Source organism: Nasonia vitripennis, assembly GCF_009193385.2.
Source record: "Nasonia vitripennis strain AsymCx chromosome 1 unlocalized genomic scaffold, Nvit_psr_1.1 chr1_random0016, whole genome shotgun sequence".
Taxonomy (NCBI): Eukaryota; Metazoa; Arthropoda; class Insecta; order Hymenoptera; family Pteromalidae; genus Nasonia; species Nasonia vitripennis.
Genome location: NW_022279605.1, coordinates 1,139,373 through 1,162,664, shown reverse-complemented (window position 1 = coordinate 1,162,664; position 23,292 = coordinate 1,139,373). Strand labels below are relative to the sequence as shown.

The window sequence follows — 23,292 nt, the reverse complement described above, 5'->3', positions numbered from 1 at the left end:
ACAACGATAATTTCAATAATAATAATATTTTATATTGCTAAAATTGCAAAAATATTATTAATAAATTAGAAAATTCATAAAAACGCGTTTACTAATTGAGAAAAAGCCATTGGTCATTTAAGAAGTACCACAGCTGTGCATCGATGAAAAATCTTAAGCAGAATAAAAAAGGGTCGCGCCATAAATTATCCAGAAAAGCCGGGCGGGTTGTGCGCTAGCTCTCATGCGCTGTTTTCGAGTCTATTTTTTTAGTCACTAAGAGGCAGACTCGGATTATTTTGAATGTCTGAAGAAAGTTCAGTTATGTATTGCGCGTCGATCGAGTGTGGTCGTGGAAATTTTTATATTGCAGTAATGGAACAAATTTTTTAGTGCAGTCTTTGTTTTTTTAAATGCAGAATGCATACTGAATTAATAAGGCACTACATGAAAAATCATAGAAGTAATCCAGAATTCAGAATACAGTGTAGCGTGCAAGGATGTGGTGGTACGTTTACAAAGTGGGATTCTTTTCTCAAACATTTATCGCGGAAACATCATACTATTCAAATCGATCAAGATGTAGAAGAGCCGATATTTCTACCATTGCAATGATAGTAATCTTCCAGTATTTGCAGAAATAAAAGAAATTGTTATTCTGAATCAATTAAAACTTTTTGTTTTTCAAAAACTTGAAACTTTGTTCTATGAACCAAAATTAAATGCTTATAATGTAAGAAAACCATGTAACGGCTCTCTCTCTTTCTCTATACGCTTTCAGCGTGTAGATTTTTTAATGCGTTTTAAAAGTGTAAAATCACGCTTTACAAGTCTGTAGTTTCAATATTACACATGAAAACGTTTAATTTTAACACACAAAATGTCTATTACACAACTATCTACATGCTTCGTGTGTGTAATGTAACACACTTGGATTTACAGTGCCGGTCTTCAGACGTAACACATTTTCTTTTATCTAGAATGACCTCTTTTGCAACTCTTATTTTATTCGAACTAATCGTACAGTTACATTACTTGTGCAAAGACATCGTCTTATAAGTAACAATTTCAGATTCGTCTTACCGATTGCCGAAGCAAACAGTGCCCTTCTACTGAAACCCATAAAGCTGACATATGCAACAGGAAGTTTGTAGCACAAAAGGTTCAAACGAGATACTATACTATGAAACATCTATTTTTATATTGAATTTATATTGATCTTTAAACCACGCTTTCTATTCTTGTATTGATTTTATATTGATATTCAAACCGCGTTTTCGCGTTTTCATAGTACTATCTGCTGATAATGTTAGCACTTAACGCACCTTTTCACTTTCACAGACTGAGCAAAAAATCTGCTCTTCTGGCATTTCATACACAATCTCGCACATGCGTAGACTATTGTTTGTTTAGAAATAACCTGATCCATCGACCTTACCGCCTCGAAGTGAGAAGACAGACTGAGCGATGCAGCCGCTCTTCTGGCATTCTATACACAATCTCGCGCATGCGTAGTCGATATCTATACATTTCGTTGATCGAATTTACACCCCGTTACAATATTACAAACACTCACTAGCTTTGCTAATGCTTTTAGGGCTTTGTCAGCACTTTCATCATTTTTGCAGCTAATAATTATTTCTTTTTCGTATTTTTTATTACTTTTTTCGTTTGAATTGTTTCCTATTTTATTAAATAATGATTGACTTTATCAGTGATTTTATCAATTTTGACTTCTTTTTTTGATTTCTTAAATATAATTCTGGGCACACGTTTCGGAGGTCTTTTCTCTCTTGCTCCTGTTACTTATGCAAAAGTTTGTGTTCTGAGAGTTGGAATAATATTTTTTCCCATATCAATCGTATCTCTTAGTAACTGGTTCTTCTCTTTTAGTTCCTTATTAAGATCTTCGAGTAATGTGTTTTCTATTTTTAAAATGTTATCCACTCATTGCGATATTTCTCCGTCTTCACTCTCATTGAGTTCAGATAGTATTAGTTCTCCCTAGAAGAAGCTTTGTAAAAGTAAAATTTTCAGTTTCGATAAATCTTCGTAGAAACGCATTTGGAGGTGTTTAAAGTTTGAATCATGCGTTTTTAGAAAATGTCTGTGCAGATGGATGTGTGTGTGTGTGTTTGCCTTTATGATTCAGGAATCACGCAAATGATCGTAATACAATTTGACGTGCATGTATCTACTGATTCTGAATTCGGGAAATTTTTTTATAATTCTGACCATTTGATGGCCATATCGCAGCCATTTTTCGATTTTTGTAAAAATATTTTTGCTTTTTTTTGATGTTATGATTTATACAATATATTCAATAATAGTGTATCTAAAAGAGCATAAAATTGCCTACTTTTTCCCGCAAAATTTTCTAGATTAATTGTTTAAAAGTGACGGTTAAAAAATGTTAATATCTCTAAAACTAAATTGTCAAACGTTTTAAAAAAAAATTATGATAATATAAAACGATAATATCTATTAACTGTAAAAATTTTAAATCATTTTGGCGACTAGTTTTTGAGCTAAAAATCGAAAACCAAAAAAATAGGTTTTTGATGTCGTACGATTACGGGAGTAAAAAGACTTTAATTAAGTTGAAAGGCTATAGCCGGGTTACTATGGTGAAATGGCCCCCTTAGAAAATGTATATATGTTATATACCATTCGATGGGGGATAAAAAAAAACTCCCATAGCCAAATTTTTAGCTCTCTGCCTAGTGCGCATGCGCAGTAACGTCGATAAACGTGTTTTTTTGATTTTATTTTTTTCTGAAGTCCCTATAGGACAAAAATTTTTTTAAAAATTCACATTGGTGTATTTTTATGTCATGAATAACTGCAATTTTTTTGGGATTACATAACCTCAAATATCGGATCTAAAAAAATTATTAAAGTTTTCAATCGATATTTTGACCCCCTTGTTTTTGAGGTGCAACTTTTTAAGTAGACTTTTTTTGTGTACTTTTTCCCGTTCTTTACGATGGCACTAACGTTTTTTCCTTAAAAATGGTGGCACAACTCGATTTGAGCCAAAAACTGATTTTTTTGCCATTTTTTCACGTTTTTAGCTGGTTATGTTACAATTTAGTTACTAAAGTGACTCCTTTTCAGTAGTTTTGCATATCTTCCCATGAAAACATAATCAAATGAAATATTTTGTTCGCTCCAAGCCGTATTTTTTATATTATCTTACGTTTTCAATGATGGTCTTATCAGAATTTGAGGTAATAAAGGGTTTCTCTCTATATATAAAAAGAATATCGCCTCTGTCAGTGTCTGCTTTTCTCTTTAACCTAAAAATGCCCTCATTTGAGTGATTTAACGCCGAAAATGCCATTTTTGGTACCATGTAACCCAAAACTAACCTAAAAATGTCATAATGCAAGGGTTTTCACGCAAAAAAGCCTGTTTTTAGCTAAACATAGCCTTGAAATCGATCGTTTGAGGGTACTTTTGGCGTCTTGTGGTCTTAAAAAGGCCATATTTGGCTTATCTGCCTCTACTTAATTGATTATTCAAAATCTATTGACAGTAATAATTATCAGGTAAAAAGGAATAGAAGTTAAGTATGTTCAATTCGTACAAAGTATAATTTATTATCTTCATAGGCTATTTAAAATAAATTATGGAACGTATACAAGTAGCTTTTTAAAAATAACGAATGTTCACAATAGAAAAAATGATTCACTCATCATTGTCACTATCTTCATCAATACACACTTCAATTTGATCATTAAGAAACATTTTAGACAGAATTTCAGCTGGTCGTATGATTTTTGATAAATATCTTCCATGTGAAAGATAATAGATTATGGCAGCAATATGCGCACAACATCCTATAGTACGGTTACCGTTAGCACAATCACAACAGTGTCTTAAGATGCTAGAATAACCAATACCATTTGGTTTATACTCAACTAAACATTTGTATTGTTTTCTGTTAATATGCCTGGATTGAACTTCAAGTTTGAGAATATTGTTAGTCTCTTTTGAATATCCAATCTTCAAATTATTATCTGCGTCAAGCATTTCCGCTAAGTAAGATATTGTCTGTTTAAGCTGATATGTTCCTGTAAACAGAATTTTCAAATCTTTTATTGTTAATTCAGGAAAGTCTGGTAAATCATCCGAAGTTATTATTTTAAATGGTAGTTTCCGACGACTCCATCTTTTGTCTGCTACTAAAACTGCTAATGTATTTTCAACATTTTTTCTAGATTGCATAGCACTAAATATTTCATCTTGCATGTCTTCATCAGAATCTAGGCGTTTGCCAAACAAGTTATTTAAGTAGCAAGAAATTTTACAATAAGATCCAGTATTTTTCACCATTTTATTATCAAGTTTGTGATCTAATAACCTATATTTTTTCTTTTGAACTCCGTGCACTGCTTCAACAACCCATCGCAGTTTTGTCGTGAATCTTGTTTCATTTGATTCTTGCGTAGAAAGTTGAGATTTTGAACCTTTGAGTGCAGGCATCAAAACAATATAACCCATATTTTCTAATTTTTGTTTAATGTCCCTGAAACCTCTATCCAGTATAAAAATGTCCCCTTGGCGAAGAAGTTTCTGTAAAATATTCTGCTTCTCTTCCAATATTTCAATCAGTATTGTAGCATCATTTTTATTTGCAAGATATGGACCTAACTGGTCAACAACATAACCATTAGTAGTACATATAGTAAATGGTTTAGTCAGAGGAACTTTTTTTTGGCCTGAATAAGATTTTCTTTGGTACTCGTTATTAGAGCTTTTTTCATGCCTTATATAAGTACCATCAGCAATCAAAATAAGTTGTTTACCAGGATGTAATTTCTTTGCCATATTAGAAGTTTGATTTTCAATCAATTCATTTCTGTCTACATTTTCTAATCCAAAGTGTTTTGGTAGTAAATCTTTTTCGAAAGATAATAATACTGATTGACAAAAACGAGATACTTGTTGTTCGCTTTCAATGTCAAATATTGTAGAGATGAGCGAGTTAGAATTCCCAGAGCGCATTTTGAATAAAAATACGACAATGGCTTGTGTCGCTGTCCTTACACAGGAATTCTTCAGAGAAGTGAGTTGATCTTTAAGATAATTAATATTTTCCCACGTTAATCCCGTAAAAACTTTCAATTTTTTTTCAGGCATGGAAAATTCAGCTACTGTATCTAATAAAGTTTCGTCTGCTTTCATTGATAATTGACTCAAAAATTGTAGTAATTCATCAATATATACCGTACTTGTAGTGGAAAAAATATTAATTTTATTTAGTTCATCTTCATAAAATCTTTTTTTTGATTAAATGTGTGCAACAGCATCTATTGCCATGTGGAATAAAAACATTCATTTTACTATAAACTTGAATTCGGGCCTCTAAAGGAACTAATATATTATTAGTCTGTTTTTGGTACCCACAAACAAAGCAATATTTATGTGCCGCAATCGTCCTTTGAATAAGTAATTCCGTGGTTGCTCGTACTTTTTGTTCCTTTATTGTGTATACAGATGATTGTGTACTTTCCTGAGATGATGAAGTGACAGTTAGCTGAGAAAATGATTCAGAAACATTTGAATCTTGAGACGAAGCAGTTGCTGGAACATTAACCTTTTTAGGTTTAGAGCTTGATATGTATTTGGCTAATCGCTTTCTACATGAATCACAAATTACATCATGGATGTAAATATCTTTATTTGATAATTGTTTAGCATATTCGATTTCAACTTCAGATTCGATTTCCTTTTCTCGACCAATTGATTTTCTAATATAAATATTACACATGGCACATCTTCGATCATCGCGTTTCCTGATGTTATCTGACTCTTCATTACTATTAGATGCCATATTTATTTAACCATTAGACAAGAAGATCACTTCTGAAATAATAAAATATAAATATTTTACAATACATTTAAAAATGCTGTTAGTTAGTTTTTAAAAATCTAAAAAAATTGTTTGCCTTTTTTTAAATTAAAAACTAGAATGAATAATAAATATTACAAAAATATTATAATCTAAGTTCTTGTATAATCCAGTTTTCTCAGTAGCTTTACATGAAAAGTAAAAAAATAATATTGCCTAGTAAAAGTGAAATATGTATTAGAAATACATATAACCCTAATATCAAAGCATATAATCTGTGATGTCAAAACTTTTGAAAAACTTTGTTAAATCTTCATTTTTTTAAAAGATATGTAAAATATATAGTACTCACTTTAAATATACAAGATTGTTAGTTTTGAAGTAAACAGCAGAAAGATTTAAAGTAGCCGCGTCAGCCTTCGGTTCCAACTAACTCCAATGTATTTGAAAATAAATACTTAACTACTTTATTATTTTTTCTAGTATTGCTATCAATTATCAGTCAAAAGCCGAAATAGTAAAAAGAAAAATCGAAACAATTTTTATTTGCTAGATTTTAATTTACTTTAAAAGTTATAAACTTATACTAACAGCGTTTTCACCATTCACTTGTATTAGTATATTATGGAGAAAGTACAATTGAGTCCGTCGTCCCGTACCGACCTCGGGACATACCGTCTGAAATAAGCTGTTTTTACGGGATTGGCTAATTCTGTACCGTCGATTGGGTTATCGAACAGAATTAGCCAATAATATAAAAGTGACTTATTTCAGACGGTATGTCCCGGGGTCGGTACGGGACGGGACGGGACGTATTGTACTTTCTCCCTTATATAGACAATTGTAAGAAAAAAAAAAATTAGTTTTGAAAAAAACAATGTTGGCCATTGGTTTGCGCATCGTTTAATTAATTAAGAAATCAAAATACTTTATTTGTTTATGCTCCTGATAATTCTTAATTTTATGATTGACCATTCACTACGCAGATCGTCTGCATTGCAGCCGCCGCGTCAACCGCGCGGCCAAGCATAACCTTTTATTATAAATAAAAATAAACAATAAACAAAAAAGTGCGACAGAGACAATACTTTCGACCAATCACAGAACGTTTAAAAAGAACATAACATTAGCCATCAGTTTTATAATAAGGTGATATCACAATTCTGATAAGACCATCATTGAAAACGTAAGATAATATAAAAAATACGGCTTGGAGCGAACAAAATATTTCATTTGATTATGTTTTCATGGGAAGATATGCAAAACTACTGAAAAGGAGTCACTTTAGTAACTAAATTGTAACATAACCAGCTAAAAACGTGAAAAAATGGCAAAAAAATCAGTTTTTGGCTCAAATCGAGTTGTGCCACCATTTTTAAGGAAAAAACGTTAGTGCCATCGTAAAGAACGGGAAAAAGTACACAAAAAAAGTCTACTTAAAAAGTTGCACCTCAAAAACAAGGGGGTCAAAATATCGATTGAAAACTTTAATAATTTTTTTAGATCCGATATTTGAGGTTATGTAATCCCAAAAAAATTGCAGTTATTCATGACATAAAAATACACCAATGTGAATTTTTAAAAAAATTTTTGTCCTATAGGGACTTCAGAAAAAAATAAAATCAAAAAAACACGTTTATCGACGTTACTGCGCATGCGCACTAGGCAGAGAGCTAAAAATTTGGCTATGGGAGTTTTTTTTTATCCCCCATCGAATGGTATATAACATATATACATTTTCCAAGGGGGCCATTTCACCATAGTAACCCGGCTATAGCCTTTCAAGAAAAAATAGATCTTCTCCTTACCTCGGCTAAGTTCTTTTTGCAGCTTATGAAACCGATTAGTTTAAAAGGTATTAAGATTCAAATTCTTTGTCTCTGATCCTGTACACCCAGTATAACTGAAAATTACTATTTTTGTTAAACCTTATAACTCGCTAACTAAAGTTCAGAATGTCTTAAGAAAATTTATGATTTCATGAGGTTATGAGGATCCGATGGTATTTAAAATATTGAGGTTTAAATTTTTTCATGAAATAAAAAAAATCAAGCAAATTTCCCTTCATTGTAGAAAAATCATTTTAACACAAAGCGGATGTTCATGTTAAATCTATAGTAAGAATAAACTTCTTGGTGTAAGAAATAATTTTTGTCAGTGCAGGTAAATAAAGTCTGCTGAATAGTCTCTCTATATTATAAAAAAAGTTTCGCTGCTGCCGCCGCCAGTTCAGAAAGTTTGTCCCTCAATTAGTGCCTCTCAGCTACTACTCCTAAACTACTGTCGATACTCATTTTCCTATTAAAATGTATATGAAAAATAATCGCCTCCCAGTCTCTCGTATCTCACGCTACACCATACTAGTATACTTTTTTAGGTGAGGTGCGCCGCTCCTTTTCGCTGTCGCACGCAGTCAAGTAGATTTTACTGAAGTCTGTGCAGTAGCGTCTACTGAACAGGCGTTACTGAACTGACTTTAGTAACCGCAACGGTTTATTTTTCTCCGTGTATTACAGTGGCGCGCATATAACCTATACCTACACCTTGTCATCGGCAATTCTAGACACTTATACATTGCTCTATATATCTATAATAAAAAATACAGAGCACACCTTATAATTCCATGATCGGCAACTGAGAACATTTTATCTAGCTTTCATATACTTTATGGTGTTTTAATAAATTTAGAGCATTTGTTGGACTACGACAAAGCGTGACTAAATTAGCGGCTTTATTAGCAAACGGTCGTTTAAACTGTTTGCCAATCACGATATTGGTCTTCTGTTGGCAAATGCATTGCAAACGTTTCTTTCAGGGTAATAATGTATAAGACAAAAAAAGATTGAAATTAATTCAAATATAGAAATATCAGTTGAAGTATGAGTATTAGAGCAAATATTGAAATGACCATAGCAAGACTTTGTGGATTGGGTCATCGAATCAGCCCCATCCCCAATGTCCATCGTGTGTCGGATTCTCACCGACTAAAGCCATTTGCACTTAATTCAGGTTACCACTTACTTAACACAGGTTCTTTGTTTTTACTGTAACATAATAGGAAGACAGTCCGTAATGCTAGCTACTCCGCTATCACAATTAGAAAATAGTTCATGGTAACTTGGGCTTTTATCCACTAGTTACCAGTGGCTATGACAGCAGTATTTTTTGCAAATTATGGCCTCAGGGCCAATGATCCTTTAAGATATCATTAATGTACAAGATAAAAAGTAGCGGTCCTAAGATCGTTTCTTGTGAGACACCTGTGTTAACTACAGAGCAATCAGTTTCAGTACCGCCTCTTTTGACTACTTGGTATCTGTCATTTAGATACTTCGAAAGGAGATCCAACGCTCGATACCTGATTCCAATACAATAAAGTTTTGCCAGTATTATTGTTATTATTATTATTATTACTATTATTACTATGAAGGGGTACCTCCGAGATCCCTGGCACTTAGGCTGTAAACCCATTGTACAATTCTTCGTCATGACATCCCCTACGCAGGTAAGCCTGCCCTTCTCCAGAAGGTCATTATGGCTCCCGCATCGAGTGCCCTAATCTCCTCGGACGTGTGAAAGAGCATACCCAAGCACTGATGTCTGAGCTGCGCAAATTTCGGGCAAATAGTCAGCACATGGGTTAGCGTTTCTTCCGCCCCCTCGCACCACCTGCATACACCTGTAGCCTCCATCCCCATCTTTAGACTGTAATACCTTAAGCGGATGTGCCTAGTCACTATCTGTATCAGGAGTCGGGAGTTATTTCAGCTGCCTCCTGCGATGCACTTAGTCCAGCCGACATTGGTGTCTTGTCCCATTACCGCTTTGGCTTGTCTGCATCCTTAAGTTCCTTGCCATTCTTTAGTATGGTGTGCTCTCTCTCAACCTAGTCCCGGATTTCGCCCGCCAACAGGCATCTTGCGGCACCAGTGTAGGGCTCTGGCCCGATTGAGGGTTGGTTAGCTCCCAAAGCTGCAAGTCTATCTGCTATTTCGTTACCCCTGATCCCGGTATGCCCTAAGACCCAAAGCAGCCTGACCTTGTTGTTGTGAGTGGTCAGCTAATTTACAATCACTTTGCATTCCCAGACCAGTCTGGAGGTCGTCCTATGAGCCATAAGTGCTCTAAGTGCCGCCTGACTGTCCGAATGGTGATAATTCTATCCCTTCCGCCGAGTTCAATGTTCCTCTGAGCGCAGGTCAGTATAGCGTATATCTCGGTCTGGAAAATCGTAGCATACCGCCCCAGAGAAAAGAAGGTTTCCCTTCCATCCCTTCGGCAGTAGTACCCCAAACCAGTGCCAGTCTCTGCTCGAGCGCTATCTATGTACCAGACGTCCCCCGTTCCTGGTAGACTGTCCCTGCGGGCCTTCCATTCCTCTCTTGTCGGTATGACGACCCCATATCTTCTTCCAAAGAAGTAGTGCGGGATCATCATATCTGTTTTAATGGAAAATTCCAGCAAGAGACCCACCCCACCTGGGAGCCGGGTGTGCCCCGTGCCTTGTGTCCATTGTCCATACGCATTGAGTCTGTGCGCGTCCTTAGCAGCCATTCCAATGATAGTAAAATAGAGTGCTTCCACCTTCACAAGGATTCCAAGTGCCTTGGTAGGCGTGGTCCTATAGACCCCTGTCGCCCCCCTCAGCATCTGTCCCATGAGTTTCTGTGCTGCCCCAGCACCCACTGGCTTCGCCCTTGGCCACCAGACCAATGCAATGTAAGCCAGACGTGGTACCAGAACAGCCCTGTATAACCACAGTATAATCCGAGGACTCAGTCCCCATGTACTACCGAATGCCCTACATGTCCAGAGAGCCACCAGGAATTTATCGCACTGGGCCGTGAGATGCTTCTCCCAGGTCAACTTTTTATCCAGAACAATGCCGAGGTACTTAGCTGAGTCCTTTGCCTGTAGGGCGACTCCAGAGAGGTTGGGCGCTCTGTAGGCATCTACTTGCGGGAGAAGATCACCATCTTGACTTTATCCGGGTTAACCGAAAGTCCTGTCGAGCAGCACCATCTCTCCACTTTCCTTAATTCAAGCTGCATGACGTCCATGGCTGCGCCAATTTTGCTTCCTTTTATCAGTATCAGGAAATCGTCCGCATAGGGTTGAGCATAGCAGCCCCACCCATTCAGCACTTCCAGCAGCCTATTTGCCACCAGGCACCAAATGGTAGGCGACACCGCTCCGCCCTGCGCGCATCCATTACTGACCTTGCCGGAGACCGTTACGGTTTCAAAACTCGAGATCACAATCCTGCAGGTGAGCATGCCCTGAAGCCATTTTATTAATGGCCTAGGCATCCCATGCAGTCCTGCCTCCTTGACAACTGCTTCAATAGAGGTGCAGTTAAACGCTCCCTCTATGTCTAGAAATACTCCCACTATTATCTTCCCCCTTTCCAGCTGCTCCTTAATGCGCCAAACCGCCGAGTGTAAGGCAGTCTCTGTAGAAAACCCTGCCATATACGCATGTTGATTAGGGTAAAAAGGAAACGCCGTTAGGATATCGTCTTGAATAAATCTATCCACCAACTTTTATAGTGTCTTAAACACTTAAGACTTATAGATCTGTAACCCTTGACTTGGCTTCCCTGTCTTAGGAATAAACATAACCTTGGCCGTTTTCCATATTTCAGGTAGATGAGCCAAAGCTACACTTGCTCTGAAGAGCTTTATTACCAAGGGGCCTATCAGTTCCTCCAACACCTCTTGTAGGAAAGCCGGGTAGATTCCGTCGATGCCCGGCGCCTTGAAGGGTTGAAAGTTCCTTATGGCCCACTTGACTTTTTCCGGTGTGACGACCTTCGCCGCCAGATCCCATGCCGCCCTCTGCTGCCTGTTCCTACCCGAGCTCTCATCCCCCTTTTCGTGGGAGAGCTGAAAGTCCGGAAAGTTGGCTTCCAGGATATCTCTCGATATCCTCGCAGTAGTCTCTCCATCCTTTGATTCTCACCGCGTTGATGCAGTTTTTATATAGCCTCTGGGCTTCTCTGTGAATCCGCCAATCGATACTGTTGCGAGTATTCTGGGCCCTGTTAAGGGTCCTCCTCGTTTCTCGTCGCAGATTCTCTAGCTCTCGGTTCCGCCATGGGGTACCCCATGTTCCCCTTGGGATGGTCCTGGGACAGCTTTTCGGGAAAGAGATGTTCACTATCTCACGTAGCTCAAATGCTTAGTGATCAAGCTCATCCGTTGTTCCAAAGCTTGGTTTGAAGAATTAAAGCTCGTTTCTAAGGTTTTCCCTAAAGAATGCCCAGTCAATTTTCCTGGGATTTCTAAAGGCCCTTGTTTCCGAGCATCGTTTCTTCCATTCGAATCTGATGTATCTGCGGTCGGACAGTGAAGGTTCGTTAAATACCCACAAGCTGCCCACCCATCCTACCATTCCAACTGTACACAGGGTTAGGTCGATCACCTCGCTTCTAATCGAATTGTAGAAGGTAGGTTCCCTGCCCCTGTTCATAATACACAGACTCGTCGTTACTGGATACAGCAGCAGTGCGTCGCCCCTGCCGTTAGTATCTGAACTGCCCCAGACTATGTGGTGAGCATTAGCGTCGCATCCCAGTATAAGAGGGATGCTTCGTTGTCTGCAGTATTTGACAAGGTTTTGTACCTCCGTTGGTGGGAGCTCTTCCTGAGAGTTGTATGGGAAGTAGCCAGAGGCCATCACCACCTCCCTCTCAGAGCCCTCTCCCACGGGAAGTCTGATCTTTATTGCCGTAAGGTCCCTGCTGCCCCTAGCCGGCAGCAGCAGGGCATACAAACCTTTAACAAGTATGCACGCCCTGGGAACGGTGTACGTAGGGTCTCTATAGATCCAGCCAGCACCCCCCCCCCCTCCAAACCCCTGACCCCCCCCCCCGCGACTAGCCAAGGTTCTTGTATTAGGCATATCTCTGTGTGCATCTTAGCCATGCGCCTGACCAGCGGGGTCACTATTTAGGTTTTTACTGGTGCTAGCTGCCCCAGTAATCCATTGGGTCAGAGTGTTGTAAGCAGTGTTGCCCTTCACACTCTTCCCCTCCGGTTTCGCGGTGGGGTGCTCCACCTCCGGCTAACTAGGCGGTGTCACCCTGTAGCCTTCAGCTTCATTCCCCTTTCCTCTCATCTAAATTTTTTGAAAATGGTTCCACAAAAGACTTACAAGTACCTAGGGAAATAAAGGTCCGCCACCACAGAGCCTCGCATGTGGCAGTAAGGCTAGATACTCGGAGATTTCTCCAGGTTTCTCCGAGGCATCGTTTGCGACCGACTAGTACCCCAGCGGCCAACTAGTCCCCTCAGCACGATGGCTCAAACCTTGGGATTAGGGGTCGGATGAAATACCCATTGCGCCTCCTCCTGAACGCAATAGGGGGCTGCCCTTAGCCTCCGGCCAGTCCATAGGTCGCCCTCGGGGAACCCCGAGGCCCGACAGCAGTGCCCGTTTTACGGGGATCCTGCCAGGCCACGAGTTCGGGACGTCACGCTCTCATCACTGGAGCCGAAGCGACCGCGAAGACTCGCCGGACGAGCCCCCATACCAGGCCCTAAAAAGCGGGCACTAGACAAGGTGGCAACCTCCAGAGTGAGTTGCCAGTAGTATACTATGGTCAACAATATCGATTGCTTTCACTAGATCTAGGAAAGTTATAATCGTAGGCTTACTCTTATCAACATTATTATATAGTATATTAGAGTTGTAGTTAAGAGTATCTCGTTTTATGAGTTTTAGAGCATTTTAAACACAAAGTATCATTCTTGCATTTCTTAGGATCATGCCAAAATCTACCGCACTTGAAGTATGGGCAGATGCTTACTAAATCATAAGCTTTACAATGTCGATAGTCAACAAAAATTTTGTTGCTATTTTCTCTTACATGCTTGTAGATGGCAGCTGTAACTTCCATTAAGACAGTACTCAAGTTATTATGCTTGTTCTTATAAATATGCATGACTTGTCCTTTCTTTTGAAAGTTACTGAAATTCCTTTCATTGATGTCCTTTTCAATTTCCTTGATTTCCATGTTTATATAATTCTCAATACCCACTACCTTAATTTTCGGATTATTTAGTTTATTCTTTATGGTGTTGCATTTATCCACTAGTTTTTCTTTCAGTACTGTCTTAGTTAATTCAGCACTGTTATCATTCAGGCAGCTTATAATGACTTCATAAATGTTATTCGCGTAGATGTATTTTTTTTTTAACGAATATTGTAGGAACTTTTTTCAGTGATGATCTTGAGTACTTTATGGTATCTGAGTACGTGCGGAACTCAATGTCAGTCCCACTCTTGGTGTTTTGCAAATTTTCTCTAAGAAGGTCATTTTTCGGAGTTTATTCGCACACTAACCTTTTCAACAGCATGTTTTAGTTTTGAGAAGTTCAATATCACTTTCTTCAATAGATTTAGGCTATTGCAAGTCTTGAGTTTTATTTCTAGTCCTAGCTAGTAAGTTATTTTTCACATCTGCTGATTTTTTTAGCTTAATCTGTGCTTTCAAATGTAATGCTAATTTACTCAATACTTTCTCATCAATTTTTGAGGAGTTTTGATAACTGTGTTTCAAGCAAACTATGAGGTTATTACCAATAAATTTATCGTTTTCGTTCTTCTGCTTGATAAAACTATGATAATAAGGCTCATCACAAATAACACACACTGCTGTTGTTGCCGGTTTTTGCTTACAAAAGCAAAATTACTATGATACTTCTCAGAAAGCTTGTTCCGTCCCGGTGCCATCTAAGCATGTGATTAGTATAAGATTGTTCAGGTTAAAAAAAGTTATCAACAAATTTTCGCGCGCAAAAATCATCATGGCCGATCAGTCAGAAGTGCCAACGTTTGTCCAAAGCTGATGGTGTTACACCTTGATGTCAAAAATTGGAACAAGGCGCGCGGCAACAGTGACGACTGATCTCGCGCTCTTAGATAGAGATAAACTTCTCCGAAAAAGACCTCCGTTTGGTAGAATTCGGAGCTGATGATCTTCAAAGCAAGATTTCTCTTCTTCTCTTTAGCGATGATAAGCTCCAATGTTATGTCCACATGATGAAACAGCTATGAGGATGTTCGCCGACAGCAGTTATACAGTATTCGACGGATGAGGTTATATTGTTATACCCTGCTTGCCAAATGAACTCCTCTAGGCTAAGAAAACATACGAAAAATCGTGGTCTTTTAAAGCTAGCGTGTGAGCCAAATATAGGGTCCGTCCGCTGTGAAAATCCACTAATTCGAGTGAGAAAGCACATTAAAATGCTATTTAATATGCAGAGCTACTTGTTGACGCTGCTAGACTTACCGAGGGTGACGCCATATTCTGACATATTTTTTTGAATTTCAGTATTTGAAATTTAACGAAGTCGATATAATATGTAATTACTGAAAAGAATATTACTTTATATCACGGTGTGGCTTAGATCCGCGTTTGAGTCACGCCTATCTGTGGACCTAAGTAGTCCATTATTGCACCGTGTATATCGCACTCGCTACGCTCGTGCGTTAACCTCACGGTACAACACACAGCACAATAATGGACTGCTTGTATCACAGATAGGCGTGACATATGGCGGATTTAAGCAGCTGTGCTATAAAATCGTATACGATACTTGTAAACTAAACAGCCCATCAGTGCACGTCGTTTTATCGGCGCTAATACACGCCGTGCAATAATCAGCTACTTAGGTCACACGTATCGTAATATACTATTTTCGCATTTTAGCATTCGTAATACATTTCTAAGCATCTAAGAACATCTTGAAACTCGCAGCAGCAAAAATCTATCATAAATTTATTTAGAGAATGCTTAAAAACAAAGTCGTTATTCTTAGCCAAGTCACTAAGGAGCTACGTATAAAGCTGAAACTGCGGTCTGCGGCATTTTAATATGATTTCTTTTATCAATCAACCCTTAATAAAAGTAATAGCATTGGCTTAATATGAAGTATTAACAAATATAGATTATTATAGTCAAGTGAAAATGTACTCAAGAAACACATATAATTGAAATATTGCTTAAGGAGACACAATACTTTTAAATCCTGAAAAAAAGAATTATAAGTAAAAATTACAAAATTAAAGTAAATCATTTGAAATTTTTTTTGTAAGATTTAGTGGCACTTGGTGCAATTTTTTGTTAATTTTTTCACTGTCCGTAGGATTCCAAGTGTACAAATAATTCTTTTGAGCTCAAATTCCAGTAAGATATTTTGTACACCTGCAGTTTTGGTATAAATGCAAGGATTTTGATTTGAATGCTTAGAAATGGTTTGGTGATGAAAATACTGAATTTTTTCTTTTTTTCGCTTATTATGCCACGTTTTTAGGTATAAAACATTTTCTAAACATTTAAATTAAAATCCCTGCATTCATATCAAAACTACAGGTGTACAAAGTATCTTTCCGGAATTTGAGCCCAAAAAAATCATTTGTACACGGAAAAAAATGGTTAGTTGCGATAACCAAGTACTTGGTTGGGATAACCAAATTGTTTGGGAAAATATGCACCAACTATTTTGTTGGTATCATTTACCAAGTGGACTTAGTTAAGAAAAATTGATAATCTTAACCAACAGTATGGTTGTATTTTATGTAGTTACGAGGCGACACTAGTATATTGTGCAACTAGGGGGGGAAATTGGCTGTTTCTAGCGAGGGTGATGTTTTGAGCACGAGTGAGAGTCGAGGGCGCCCATAGGCGTGCTCAAAACATCACCCGTATCTGAAAAAGCAACTCCCCCCTTATTGCACACCGTACTTTTTATGATAAGTACACGAACAGGCCTCTTATCATGCAAATGAAAGGAATGGGACTTTTCAAAATAAAACAATAGTATATTGAAAATTTTGAAAATTTCAAAGATTTAAAAAATTTTGAAAATTTCAAAGATTTAAAAAATTTTGAAAATTTCAAAGATTTTAAAAATTTTGAAAATTTCGAAAATTTTGAAAATTTCGAAAATTTTGAAAATTTCGAAAATTTTGAAAATACTTATATAGACACACATCCATCGGATAGGCTGCAGATTGAGGAAAAAACTACTCCCTTGGGAGGGAAAGTCTTTCCCTCCCAAGGGAGTAGTTTTTTCCCGCTGCTAAGAAAAACTCGATTTTCCATTCATTTTACATGTATGGAAAGTGGCCTTTTTCGTGCACGTGTCATGAAAAACCCTATTTAATATTCATTATCTTAATCAATATATTGGTTTGTAATACAAAAAAAAATATCGACAATGATAATTAATCTGTCAGTGCAACGATAAAGATAAAATATGCAAAAGATAATTGTTGGCTCTGGAAATAATTTAGTTCTGCTTACTAAAAAAAATAGTCAAGTTTGTTTTCAGAACCAAGCAGAAATAAAATTTTTCCTCATTTTTTAATTTTTTTTTATTTATTATTTATTGTTTATTCATTTATTATTAATTATTATTATTTATTTATACATGCAGATTTATTTCATAGACCCGTTTACAAGTGTGCTCTTATTTTTTACATTTAATTTACATGTTTACAATTTTATAATACAATTGATATAGCTGAAAAAAATTTCTCCCTCACTGGGGATCGAACTCGGGTCCTTTAAGTCCATAGGCGGAGACTCTGTCGTCGCGCTAGCGATGCAGTTGGTAAATAAGAAAATTTTTGAAAATATAAGCTGCAACTCGGATTTCAACTAATATCTTGGTAATTACAACAAAAATGTTGGTTGACCCACTATGAAAACAGTGATGAACCAGAAAAATTGTTGTCCTTACCAAGTAAATTGGTTAGTAACCTATAAAGTCGACTTTGTCATTGTAAAAAAGGCGGCTTGGTCAAATTAACCAAGCACTTAGTTCTCATAACCAATTTTTGATTAACCTATTATCATTTGGTTACCACAACTAACCATTTTTTCCGTGTACACTTGAAATCCCACGGACAGTGAAAAAATTCACAAAACATTGCACCGAGTGCCACAATGGGCCGGCAGGGACAATTAAGGTTTCAGCACAGTAAAGTTCAAGGTATTTATACTAAATATCACAAAAAAAATTTCAAATGATTTACTTTAATTTTGCCTTTTTTACTCATAATTCTTTTTTTCAGGATTTAAAGGTGTAGTGTTTTCTTAAGTGTCCCAGTACTGGTCAGTGGCCGCTCATTGGTACTTTTACCTTATACTACCCCACCCCCCACCCTTCACAGCTGTGGGGCGCAAATCACGTGTAAGGTACGCCGCATTGCCGGCTACCTTCTAGTGTGTCCTACTCACAGCGTTACAAGTTAAACTAAAATTTTTGGTAAATTTTTAAAAACCTTATACATTTTTTAGGTATGTCGAGTTTCAATATAGCTTAGGATCTAGTCCAGCTATTTTAAAGATAACTACATTCAAAGTTGACGATGGTAAAAGACACAGAATTATTTTAAAACGTAATGGAAGAGATGGTAGTATTGAGCTTGACGGTGAACACATTGAAGTAGGGTCAAGTGATGGGCATAACCAACAACTTGAAATTAATGAAAGTGTTTTTATTGGTGGTGTACCAGATTATTCTGTAACTCTAGGAAGATATAATATTGGATTTTCAGGATGCATTCACACTCTTGAAGTTCAAGACTCTGGAGCAATCAATATGGGAAAAAATGTTATTCAAGGAAAAAATGTGTTGCCTTGTACCAGGTTTGTTTCATTAATTTTTTTAATGCATACTTTTTTAATAAATTCTTGCATGCAAAATATATAAAATTGATTATAAAAAAAGTTTTACAGAAAAAATAGCTGGTATTAATAACCAAGTGAAACTTAGTTAATTCAGAAATAGTTATGAAAACCAATTGTTTCATTAATCTGACTTACCGAGCTTTGTTGTAGTGCCAAAACAAAGTTAGTTAACTTTTATCAAAGGCACGAGTTCTATAAATTAATTGGTAGCATAAACAATGAGAATTGGTTGTAAGAACAACGTATTGCTTGGTAAACGTAAAAAAGGTTTTTTAGAATTAGAACGAATTGATTTGTCACAATCACGATCAAAGTTAGATAAAGTCATTTTCATATTGGTGTAATTAAATTTTTTGGTTAATCTTCCAAGTTTAAGAGAAGAAGAGTTTAATTATTTTAATAGCATTGTGTGACCTAAACCTGCATTTATGCCACGCCTACCCGTGACTTCAATCGCTCATTATTACATTGTGTAATAATGAATTTACGTCTGCTGCAGACCTAAAATAAACTAAAATAGAAATTAATAATATTTGAAACGTGTGTTTTTATTGATCGAAATAAAGGAAAAAGTCAATGAATCCTACTTAAGGGGTTGAGCCTGGGTTAAATACTGCAAAAAAAAAAAACAAAAAAATATTAATTAAATGTTGTTAGCAAAAAGTACAGTGTGAGAAATATTAATTAAAATCATTAGGTATGTATACAACGTATGGATAATAATATTTAATTAATATTTTTTGGAAATGTCTTACATCAGATCTGAGGGGGCATGTTTAAGGTACATTTTAAGCCCGGGTAGAGTAAAGAAGACGGTCTGGATTTTTCACAAAGCCGTGGCAAAGGACTAAAAACACTTATTTATATAGTAAAATGTCATGAATTTTGGTCAGTAATTTTGTATGGTATATACATCATATCAACTGGTAGAAATAGTGCATATTGTAAATATTTTCAAAAAGTATTTTTTGTACATGAAAAGAAAAAAATTGTAACAGACAAATATTTTTTTGTTTCTTTCTGCAGGATTCAACCCAGACTGGACCCCTTAATATCCTTAAATAGTGCAAGAAAAGAAAAAACTTATTATAATCAAAAGGCAATTATAGGTTAGTTTTTTACGTCTGAAGTTGTCAACTATACGTGTTATGCGTTTTGAACTTACAATTTAAGACACAGGAAGTTGGTCTTTAACATTTTCCATATAAATCTTTCCTTTTTTTCCTATAAATAAACTAGAATTTTTATTAAAATGATAAAAAAGCAAGAATAATTGTATAAATGTTTATTAAACATTGTGAATTTAACATAGAAAATATAATATATAAATCATTTTCAAAAATCTACATTTAAATAAATATTTAACGCAGTATACGGTTGAACACACTTCAACATTAATGTGTTAGTTAAATTTTAATAACGAGTATGGGTTATATGAAAAACAAAATCAATTATCTATTGATTTATTATCTGTATATATTATAATATCTTATCATATGAGCAATCATATAAATACTCATATAATCATTATATGATACTTCCGACCGAATCCTCATATGAGAATCATATGAGTCTCGTATGATATCGTAAATTCTCATAAAAATAAATAATTATTCTACCCCTATTCGATACTCATTAATTATATCTATCTTTGTACTGTTGATTTGTAAGTTGCATCGAGAATTTATTTTTTCATAGATATTACATTGAAAAAATCCGGACTTGTGGAGATTTGAACCCTGAATCTCAAGATTATGAAGCAAGCGTTTTACCACCGAGCCATCGTGATCTTTGATATTGTCGATTACTTTAGTAGAATGAAATAGTCATTATAACTTTTATGAGAATTTACGATATATCATATGACAATCATATGATTCTCATATGAGGATTTTGTCGAAAGTGTCGTATGATTATCATATGATAATCATATGAACACTCATATGATAATCATATGAATACTCATATGATTGCTCATATGATAATCATATGAATACTCATATGATTGCTCATATGATAATCATATGCACATTCATATAATTATTATATGATTATTTTCAGCCGGGTGATCTATTATAGATAAAGTATATACGTGTATATAATATAAATACTATACTGTTATAATCAAATTTTCATTTTAGCGGTTTTTTTTATATTTTGATTTGATAAATATACAATGTAGCGGGGTACGATTTCGGGGGAAAACTCGGCTATACTCGACCGGATCACAATCCCTCGTTGCAGTGGAGAACTCTTTCAACACCTGTGATTTACCCGCGCGTTGCAACGCAGCTCGCTGCGAGAGCTGCTTCGCGAACGTCTTGTTCGTAAGTGTGCTATCTCTCCGCACTCTCCTGTGCGGAGCCGGCTTCTCAGATTTGCGTTGCAACACCCGCGGAGGCGGCGGTATTTGCGATGAGGACGTAGGGAACGGGAGAGAACAACTCGGAAAAATGAAGCTAGTCAAGATTAAAACAAAATAACAAAATAATGTATTGTGCGGCCAATATTGTTTCTATATAAATGTGCGTCGAGTCACCTCAATGTCGACTCGGCGTGGAGAGTATCGCGCGAAGCGTACGCGCGCGAACGAGAAGCAGGCCCGGATTACCCAATACGTCAACTACGCCATTTTTTACAATTTTATTTCAACCCTGATTGAACTTTGAAATCTAGCACTGAATTCAGTCTGAAATCAACGCTGAATGCGTTTTCGAACAAATTCAATGTTGATTCAACGTTGATTCAATATTGAATCAACGCTGATTTCAGACTGAAATCAATATTGAAATCAGCATTGAATCAACCTTGATTGTTTTGACGGGGGATCAAATCTTGAGAATAATAACTAATAAGCACATTCGCTTTTTCTTCTATGTCTATAGAATTCAAGTTGTGCAATCGTACTAGGAACCCAAATTTTTCATTTAGTTTAATATAAGAGTCATCTCGTTTTTTAAGTTGCGCTATTAAAGAATCTATAATAACATAAAAAACATGTATACGCACATTATCTCTAGCTGAAAGAATAGTATCCTCTGTATCTTCTTCATCAAACTGAGTCTTTCGCTTACGTTTTCTACAAATATCAGACTTATAAACTTCAATTTTGCATGTTTCAATTGCTTTTTTTTCATAATCATTAAATACTTCAGGATCACGTTTCTGAGATACAAAATTGATCAAAGAATCATACAATTCGACAACAGTATTTAATTCCACTGAAGCAGACTGAAGAGTCTTACTCACCGCATTAAATCTGTTTAAAATATCGCTCCAAAATAAAGCAATAAAACAAATCTCTAGAGTAGCAAGCGAATTGTATAAACCAAGAGCTTCCGAGCGCGTTAATGATTTTTCATTTAAATCCTCTGCTATTTTGTGTAAAGTGGATACGATTTCAGGATACGGTGTACGTAAGCCTTCACATGTATCGTGCCGTGCTGACCATTGCGTCTGGGAAAGGCTTTCGAGGGACTTGCTTTTTAATTTTAATGCTAACATTAAGATTTTCCACCTATGCGTCGAACCCGAAAAAAATTATATAATTATTGTAAAATGAAAAAAAAATTGTACTGCTAGTGGGCAACATTCAGCAGCATAAGTACCGACAAGATTGAGTGAGTGCGCTGAGCAGGGAACGTTGTCTGCACGAGGATTAACTTCTTTAATACGAGCTTGAAGTCCTGAGTAGGCACCAGACATATTGCTTGCATTGGCATACGATTGCCCACTACAATTTTTAATATCTAATTTAAGTTCTTCTAAAGTTGATAATACTACTTCTGCTAGTTCCTCTGCTTTATGACCACAGTTTGGTATGAATTTAATGAACCATTCTCTTGGAAAGCCGGTTTCATCTACGTATCGAATTACAAAACTTAGTTGGTCTACGTGAGATAAATCAGGCGTAGAGTCAGTGCTAATTGAAAAATACTTAACAGCTATGATGCTCGATACAATTTTTTGAGTGAGTTGTGCAAAGAACCAAAGCGTTCATCATCTCCTCTAATTGGTAACCCGCGTGATGATAACCCCTTAATAACTGCAACGACCCGTTTTAATACATTTTGCCAATGCCGTATCTCATCATTTATCTGTTTTCCTAACTGTGCATGAAGATTTTTTTCGGACATACTTCTTTCTAAAAAAGCAATGACGTTTGACTTATGTATCTTACTTTCTTCGTGATCTTTAACAACATGATATACATTGCTCCAGTCAGAGTAACCAACTGTAAGAACTTGTGATTCGCCGAATAGCTTGCAAGGCCCGCGAAATATCGCCATAGCACTTTTTGAATAAATCAGCCATGATCGAAGTTGTGTACTACCATTAGGAAGAGTTCGATAGAAAACGTTTTTGTTCATAGACCGATTTCGACTGTGTATCTCACGCTTCGACAATGAAAAATCAGCATTCATATTTTGTTGAAATCCTCGATTCAACAAAACATTGATCGTTTTTTCATCGATAGTCCATTTCGCCGGGTCGTCGCTTACTTCAGCTTTACCACATTGAATTGATCTCGTAGGTGTCACAAATACATTATTGCAAAATCTTATTTGGTTAATATTATCGAATTCGTCGGGCGTTGTTGAAGATTCCACGGTCGCTATTGATAAACTAGATTCTTCAGATGGAGATTGTTCTTCGAAGTTTTCAATATTATTTAGACTATCTATATAAAAACAATATATAGAATAAGAATATAATATTTAACTCTCTTCGCAAAAGGGTCATTATATAG

The 23,292-nt window shown here is 36.3% G+C and overlaps 1 protein-coding gene across 1 annotated transcript in view; it reads left to right on the top strand.

Annotated features, from left to right (window-relative positions):
- The window catches only part of LOC116416075 (basement membrane-specific heparan sulfate proteoglycan core protein), a 283,482-nt gene that overhangs the window by 72,157 nt on the left and 188,033 nt on the right, over positions 1-23,292 (top strand). The window contains exon 4 of the mRNA XM_032601472.1: positions 18,150-18,500. Within this exon, the coding sequence (XP_032457363.1) occupies positions 18,150-18,500 (351 nt within the window). The remainder of the gene's footprint in view (positions 1-18,149; positions 18,501-23,292) is intronic.